General features: G+C 42.1%; 1 protein-coding gene across 1 annotated transcript; it reads right to left on the reverse strand.

The window, feature by feature from the left end:
• Positions 1-6,590: 6,590 nt before the first annotated feature.
• On the reverse strand, positions 6,591-8,436 carry KCNE4 (potassium voltage-gated channel subfamily E regulatory subunit 4). The gene is made up of 2 exons (XM_082319628.1): positions 8,410-8,436; positions 6,591-7,983 (listed from the first exon to the last, which is right to left on the reverse strand). Exon 2 carries the CDS (start codon positions 7,955-7,957, stop codon positions 7,466-7,468), a length of 492 nt encoding a protein of 163 aa, XP_082175754.1. The 5' UTR covers positions 7,958-7,983; positions 8,410-8,436; the 3' UTR covers positions 6,591-7,465.
• Between the last annotated feature and the right edge of the window lie 468 nt (positions 8,437-8,904).

Genomic DNA, 8,904 nt, shown 5'->3' on the forward strand with positions numbered 1-8,904 from the left:
TCTCACAAATATTCCTATACAGGACACGTTTAATCCCAAAGCTCTGCCTATTCCATATGAATGTTATGTTCTCTTTTTTCCATATGAATACAATGTTCTCATCCTTCCTGAAGATAGTACTTCACAAGACAAACTAAAGGTCATGGAAGAGAAGCTGTGGAAAAAAATTCTTTTTACTGACAAAAGGAATCCTGTGATATTTTGAATGTCCTTCATGAGTTTTACTATAATAGTAATGCATAACTAAGTATGTAAATAGCCACCCAAACAGTAAGTACAGTATCTATAGCTCACCTGAAGCGGTAAAAACCTTGAGCAGCCAGGCCTAAGGCAACATTTTTCTTAGCATGCATCAACTGCAGCATGATGACCACCGACAACGGTTAGCTCTGTCAGCAGCCATTTGCACCTCCCTAATGATGGCTCCCCACAGAGGAAAGCTGCACAATCCTTTTCAGCTGGTGTTTCATTCTTGATGAATATAGGAGAAAAAAAATTTACAGTGAGAATCTGTCTGAGATACACATCCTGGCCAAAGAGCAGCTAATTAGATGTGACTGAAGTTAATTATGTTTAACACTGAACAGCTAGACCCCGAGCAACAGAATGTGACAGGGCTGTTGCTGCTGTTTCATTTGGTGAAGGCACAACAAGCAGTTCCTTGGTAAATATGGGTAGGTACTACCATCACATCACCCATGTGCCTCACTGTCCTTTCTTAGATAACACTCACCTTTCTCACCAAAGCCAACAGCATCCTTTGGTGTGAAATCCTCTGCAACTAATCAAAATTAACACATATGCACAGGATGCGTGCACAGCCCCAGACTTTCCACAGTGCTCTCATAAAGTGCTGTGTGTGGAAAGTCACATCTGGAGAAATGTCCCAGTGGTGTTTGGGCTTTCAGCAGTCCCAGCACCTCTCCATGCTTCTACAAGCGTCAAGTGTGTTCCCTGCTTCCCAGTGTGGCAGAAGCACAGTGCTAGCATGCTGAAAAACAATTAATGACACTCATTAGCCTGATGCTGCTGACAAGATCAGCAATAGCAACAGGTTGTTTTGTAACATCAGGAATTTGTGAGGAAAATGATGAGCTGGTGCTCCATTAAGGCCTTGAAAGAGGCACCACTGGGGCTTGTCTGTGTAACCTTCAAGGGTAGTCTGTCTGCTATTACATAGCTCCAAACCTATTATTAAAAAATAGTAGCAGCAACACTCTTTTTCTCTTCCTCTCTTCTTCTCTTCCCTCTTACAGAAGACCTTGCTTGATCAGTTTATCGTGTTCTGAAGAGAAAGAAGGGGGATATACATCCTTAGAGGAGCATGGTTTACATTTTCTCCTGAAGAGAGGGAAAGTCTCGTCTTTTGTGTATTCTCTAGGACAGAATTCAAAATCTCTTGCGAACATTGTGCGTCCCACATCCTCTTGCCTGCACTGTTCAGCTAGCATTTTCATTGCTGGGATGAGACACAGCTGTCCCAGGGAGGGCTAGGCTGGGGACCGGCACCACAGCAGGCTGACTCCAGGCCCAGCATTCCTAGGTAAGCTGCAGGGATGGAGGCATCACATGCTGGCCCCGGCTAAACAGCTGGAGTTCACACCAGAGGAAGTTCTTTAATTTTGTGGTTCCTTCTCTGAGTACAAAGAGTAACAAATCATCTGTCTTTTCTCACTTGCCATCAGAGCTCAGTACCCTGAGATTCTCAGCATAGTTATTCTCACATCAGCTTTAGGCAGCGAAGCTGTGCTCTTCTTTATAGTTTGTAAATGAGACTCTTAGCCAAAGCAAGTCCATTTTCCAGAGTACCACAGTGAACCTGGAGCAGAAGAGGGAACTGAATTTAGTCTCCCATATCCCAGGGCTACTGCCTCGCTCACCAGCACATCCTCTCTCATACCAACCAAGCAAAAAGGCCCTGTTACATGGCTTCTGCCAGCCTGAGGAGGTCCAATGGGATGAGCTGCACTCTTCCAGGTAGTCATAGATGCTAGCAATTGTCATTTGTTGCCAGTGGCTACTCTAGCATCTAATAGTATTAAGGGGGGGAAAAAGTTTGTTGTTCCTAGGTGGGCAAATGCTTTGTATTTATACCGTATCTTTCATCTGAGAATCACAAGCATTTCATGTCTGTCAAGAACATATCGTATTCTCACAGACAGGAATATAAGTAGCATCATCTGATAATCGAGTGAAGCACAGGACAATTAAACAGATTACCCGGGGAGAGAGATGGGAACATAGCCTGTAATGCACCATTCAATAGCCTTTATTATCCTTCTTTTAGTCAGTTATTTGGATGGCAAAAGTCTCAGTCTAACCTGGTCTAACATAAACTGGAACTCTACCCAAATCCAAACTGAAACAAAATTAAGCTTTGAAAAACTCTGGTGCTCATTGATTTTGTATTATTTTCCATTTTCTTCCCTAGTTGAGATGGATACAGAAGTGTCAATATACTAAGGCGGCACCTCACCTCACAGCTATTTTTGGCTGTATGCAGTAGGAACTGCAGAGGTGTGCGAAAATGGAAAGAATATGAAAGCAAATAAACCAAATACACAGAGGCAAATATGATCAGTGCTTAAAAAACAATAGCCTAAACAATTTTATTAAGTTTTATGCCTCTCAGATCCAAACCTTGTATTTTAAATCTAAAATGCGACTGTGAACTCAGGGAGAAATAATCTTCCCACTAGAACATCAAGGTCCAAAAAGATTATAACGTGAGCATGGTAGGCTGACAACCACAGGCGAGTGTGGTCCAGCTTTGGCACAACTGCATCTGGCACAACCAACTATACTGTCCAGCACCCCACTTCGAGCATCTCTGAGAATGCTTATCTATCTATCATGTGGCGGGGACTCCTTCTGTCTTTGCAGGGTCTTGAAATTTTGAGATGAAAATTAAAAGCAGGTGGTTTAATCTTCTCTTGGTTGAAATGGCTGTGATAAAAGTGCAGTGTGCATCGGGGACCTGTATGCTCCTTGTCCTTGAGCAGTACACCTATCCTTGTCCAACATCATGCACTGAGAAACAGAAATGACTGTTACAGTTTATCCATTGCCTTCCTTTCCAGCCCTGTGAGAACTGATTTGATTATTTGGGTAGGTGTGGGCGCATGTCTGAGAAAGGGACAGATCCAGGGGAAGCCACTGTGAGAGGGCCAAGCTAGGGAGAGAAGTTTTGCAATGAGTTGTAACACATGAGGCTCCTGGCCTTACTTACCATGATCTGTGACCTGCGCTCCAGCCCTGGGAAAGTGTATTCTCTCCTATTCGTTAACCTTCCCTCCCTGGTTAACTCTTTCCCTGGTCCAGAGGACGGCAGTCCTTGGAGAGCCTGGGAGATTCTGTGCCTGAGGAAGAGACGGGTTCTGCATTTCCACTTCAATTATTCAGCAGGTTCAGTCTGTTGAATGAGTAACCTCACAGGTGCATCCGTATGCAATCCACTGGTAGGATTTAGGACTGTAAATCAGCCAGCTGCTATCACAGATCCCAGTGTGGTAATCTTGAGAACTGGCACTTATATATTTACAGTAGGTCCTGGACTCAGACCATGGACACATGCCACATGTGGCCATCATTTCCTCTTCTATCAAAGGTGATACGCGTTAACTATTCCAGCAAACGTATGAGGTATAGCACTGCCAAGAACTGGGAGCCTCGTTTCTGTGTTCTTTTAAGAAAGAATGCATTTGTAAAAATAAAATCATCTCCATTCAGTCAAATTACAGTCAATTATCATTGCCGTCAAGCCAAGGTCTGTTAGCTCTGAATCTGATTCAACTCGGTTACTGAAACACACTGGAAATGTATGTCATTTTTGGAAAAAAAATACATTATTACCTTTTACTCCTTAGTAGTCAAAAGGATTTTGAAACAAGATTAATGGGGGCAGTTTTATTCCTTTCATCTGTAGCTTTTCGAGATTAACAACGCTTCTTTTATTTTGGAATAATAGCTACCTGGTAGTCCTGGGTCACTGGGCTGTCTTCAAGGCATCATTGCATACAGTTGCACATCCAATTAACTTTTACAGATAAAATATATTTTTGCTTCTTTTTTTTTTCCCTGGTGCCATCAAAATACTAATTTGGACAAAGACAAATGCCCTAGGACAAAGACAAATACATATCAAACTATCACACATGCTTTCTCCAACCCCATGGGCCAAGGATAGCTCCATCACAGTCTGCAAGAAGGTGGCCACATTTTCGTGCTTTCTAGCTCACTTCAGTGTAAATAGACCCCAAAGCACACAGTGTTTCCCTTTATAGCAGCTCAATTTAATGCAAGAAAGTGCTGGAATAAGCTAGCTTTTTGATCCATAAAGCAGAATTGCAATTTACATTTTGTTCTGTTCTTCCTCTTATCACCAGCGCTGTCAGAAGTCTCTTGATTCATTATTGTGGCAATGGAAACACTGAAAGAGCAGCATGGGTAAATGTGGAAGATGACCCGCTATTCCAGGACACTGTGGGTGTCCCGGGAGATTACATTGCTGGAGGGAAATGCAGTCTTGCTGATGGGTAGCTTTAGGTCCACATAAGCTTGTGAACAGGCCCCAGAATTATTTAATACGGAGTGAGTGAAGAGAGTAGAGCACAGGGGAACAGGTTTTGTGGGAAAGCGAGCAGATATAACGTTATAACAACCTGATTTTTAAAATAACTTCAAATTACCCCATGCAAGTAGGTCTCAGACAGTGCCTGTGACCCTGCACATACTGTCACAGCTGGAAGGAGATACGGAAGTGCAAAGTTGCCTCTAAACACTTCCGCCCTGCATGGGGAGCCAGAATCCCAAAACTCCCTCTATTCCTAATGCTGGAAATGATAGGGCAGCAATGAGACCCGGAGTCAAAGCCTGTGACAAAGCCAGCTACGTACCACGGCCAAGTACTGGAAACCCAGTGGGAACAGACACCTGGGTCAGCTACTTGCCTGTAACCTCAAACCTAGCCCACCCAGTTTGCTACGATGCAAATTTAAAACCAAAACTCCAAATGCAGACTTTTGAAGAAGCTCTATAAGTGACAAAAAAGCTTTCATAGGAGCTTGTCAGTTTTTCCAGCGTGCTCAATGGCTCGCCAGCACCCCCAGCTCTTTGCAGGAGGACTCTGGGTACCCCTGCAGCTCTGCCTGCACATGGGCAGGAGCTGAGCGCAAGGAAGTTGCCCAGTGCCCCAAAGAGCCCGTACGGACCCAAGGCAGATCTGGAGTGCCTGGCTCAGCCCTGCGGTCAGCCTGCAGTGCTGCAGTACTGTCAAACATAAGAAATCATTTCAAAAAGAGGCTAAGAAAAGAATCCTGTAGAAATTTTGCATGGTCCCATTACTGGAAATCTATTTGACGCAGTGAACAGACATGGAAACTTTTCCAGGAAACGTGTTTCTTTATTTAAATAAAAATTAGTGCCAGTAGAAACAATAAACTTTAAATACATGAGACAATTATATACAACCCAATATGTTAGGAATTATATACATCAGTTTTTTACAGATACAAATACATTTATACCAAAAGTAAAAGGACGAAGGAGAAAGCAATGGAAAATGTGACAACTCGCGCATGTCAGTCTCATTTGGAAAGTTTCACGATTCAAGTGATTCCAGGCAAAGTGCCAAACTTAATTTGGCTTCTTTCAAACTTAAAACAGCCCCTTTTGGAGTAAATCTACCAAAAAGCTTTATATGGTCTGATCCAAAGTTCACTGAAGTCGATGGAAAAACTCCCACTGCCTTCAGTCTGAACGGAATCAGGCCCCTTCTGAGCACAATGGAGCCTTTGTTCTGCTGTGTTTAGAGCGGGACAGTGATACCTCTGCAGGCTACATCACTTCGTTTTAACCCTCCAAGCCCAAACCAGAGTGCTCCCTTCTAAAGGACAGAAGTACAACAGACTCTTGCCTCAGTTCATTTCTGCTGTTCAGCATTCATATTTTTCAAGCTGTCTCTCAAGCTCTAATGCCAGTGGATAAATCACAGAGCTATTTTAGCGCAGGAAATATGTGGAGACATTTTGCAAACATTTTGCTGTGCAATGCTTTAGACTCAGGCTCTTTAGCCCTCATGGTTCAGAACTAACCCAAACATTGTAATAAGTTATTATAAAATATCAGGTATGATTGAAATAATCATACATTGCTACAATATTAACATTACTTCTTTTAACAGTGCAATAATTTAGTAACTAATTTCATGAGCGTTTGAAAAAAAAAAAAATCACAGTACCATTAAATTAGGAGGGGAAGTTTGTGCTGGTTTTAAAAACTAGTTACAAATGACTTTATAGAAATGCATGTGTCACATGCAAGCTGATAAAAAAAAAAAAAAAAAGGATGTAATGAAATGTTTATCTACACTGGCTTAAATAGAGCAGAAAGGCCGTATTCTTTAATGATGTAAATGAGTACAGTTTTACTGACCTCAAATGGAGAATTCAACTCCAATAGAGAAGCACAAAATCTTGTGCACGTCCCCTGAAGTCAGGAGAACTCAGCTGATGACTTCAGGGGGGCCAGGATGTCACCCTTGCTAGGTTAAATTCTATTCTGAATTCCACCTATTTTTCAAGGGGGCGTAACAGAGCAGCATTTGTTCAAGCCTTTCTACGTCTTACACCTTGTAACAAAGATCTTTTAATGTCTTTTTTTAACTTACAGATCTTTGCCTTTAGTGATCAAATGTACATGTCTTTAAAAAATACAAAAGCAAAAAACAAAACCACTTTTCCTACTAGTAACTCAGTCAAAGGCTGGATTGCAGCAGAAGTTGGTGAACCTGACCCAGCCAGTACAGGTACAACTTAAAGACAGATATAGTGGCATGGATCTGAAACTAGGCTTTGCAAACCTCCTAGAAAAGAAAAGTGTCCCTGAATTTCTTTTTCTTTCATTCTTTCTGTGTGTAAAGTCAGTCTCCGGCCATGCTGCAATCTCCCTTCAACTACAGCATCGACAAATTTTCAGCTTTTGAGGCCTCATTGAGCAAATCTGCTGTTGGCTGTGGTTTGTCATAAGAGAAACACAGTAAAAGTACTTCTAGTCTATCACAGTTTTGTGTGAATGAGCATTACCCATTGTCTTTAACAACCAGGCACTTGCGTTAGGGTAACTTCCCTAAACATTTCCCAGATATTTGCAGAATTCTGAAATATGCAGAGACATGCCAGTAATAGTTACCTCGTTAAAAATATATATATATATTATCCTTGTTCTTAGCTCTTATGGTAAGAAATAATAATGAAAAAATTAAAATTAAGCATCCCAATTATGTGCAAGTTACACTTTGGTGCTGGGTACCACTGCTTCCTTGTCCTCCCAGCTCTCAGGAACACCTCAGGCCCAGGGGCACAGATACCTGTTGAGAGTTCATTGGAGAGCAGGAAAGTAGAACCACAAGTTCTTAGCGGGAGCTCCACTCACACTTTGGCAGCTGATCAAGGGAGCCCTGCAAGTGCTAGGAATTCTTGTGGATGTTTTCCGCAGATCCCTCGCTGCTCTCGTTGAGGAGCGTTTCTGACACTTCCACCAGTTCAGCATCCAGCACTTCCTCCTGGATGGTGAAGTGCACGTCTGGGGAGGAGGATTCGGAGCTTACGCTGCTGCCTTCCATCGAGCAGATGGCACAGGACAGGGACGGCACCATGCTCTCCTGCAGCATGTTCAGCATCATGGGGATCTGGACAGATTTCAGCCCCGATATGGTTGGTAGAGGCTTCACAGCTTCCCCCCATTCTCTCTCCTCATCTTTGTAGAGCAGAAGCAAATTTGACTTCTTCTCTTTTCTTTTGGATTTCATGTAGCCCAGCATTATCCCTATCAGGAAGATCCCATAGAAAGACATGACGATCAGAATGTAAAAATACTCGTTGCTGTTGTTCTTCTCCGTGTTGCGGGTTTCAGCATCAAGCATGGCTTGGGTCATGTTTGCATGGTCCATTTTCAGCATAGAAAGTGTTTTACCACAGCTAAAGCCTGGAGGAGAATGTGTATGTATACGTAAGATCAAACTTCAGCTCAAAGATGTAAAAGAAACATCTGAAAAAAAATACCCCCAAACTATTCCTTGCTACTTGTAATCTGTAAGCTTGCAGGACACACTTGATTGAAGCTTGCAGTCTATCATACTTCTGCATTAATATTGTAACTGAATGAACTGTTATTCAGATACAGAAAACATTAGAGGAAAGAAATACATATATTAAATCAGGTTGAGTTCTATGCTGAATTATAAAACCCCAATCCACACGATTAAAGAAAGAAAACTATATAGAAATACTCTGCTAGGCACTTAAACATAGTTTTGTGCTACTTGATCATGTTTCCATAGAGGGTAAAAAAAGTTAGCAGTATTATTTTATTCAATGGTGCAGGGGAAAAAAAAATCGAAAAGCAACTTACGTTGGTATAATTCCTCCTTTTGCAAAGCTCAAGAGACCTTTCCTCTACCAAATGCCGGGTGTTCTGTAAACTTTCCTCTGCTGCAGTTGGAATAAATAGCTCTCAAGAAATGTTTCATCACGTGTTTTAGAGGCACAGTTTATAATAGTTTTGTGTTGGAGTCAACAGATGAACTTGAAGGATTGCAGTTCAACCCACTGAACTCTTAACAGCTGTGAAAAGAAAGAGAGTTGGGAATTCAGATTTTACTCTTTCCTAACCAGTTCAGCACTGGCTCTCTCAGCTTGTGAATCTGTTCCTTTCACTGCCACCCCAATTGCTAAATCTGACCTGTTACCCTGAGAGCTGCCGTACAGGATGGAAACCCTGCAACCATTATTCTCTGTCTGTCGTAAAATATGGGAAAGCATACATGCAAATTTTATAGTAGACACTATCAAGTTATTTACATGCCTGCTATACATGGTTTTCCCTGAAGAGATGGGGGAAGAAACA

Source organism: Platalea leucorodia (genome assembly GCF_965183815.1).
Source record: "Platalea leucorodia genome assembly, chromosome: 8".
Classification (NCBI taxonomy): Eukaryota; Metazoa; Chordata; class Aves; order Pelecaniformes; family Threskiornithidae; genus Platalea; species Platalea leucorodia.

Excerpts from the sequence above, each read along its gene's own strand:
- KCNE4 (XM_082319628.1), bottom strand. The coding sequence starts at position 7,957 with ATGCTGAAAATGGACCATGCAAACATGACCCAAGCCATGCTTGATGCT.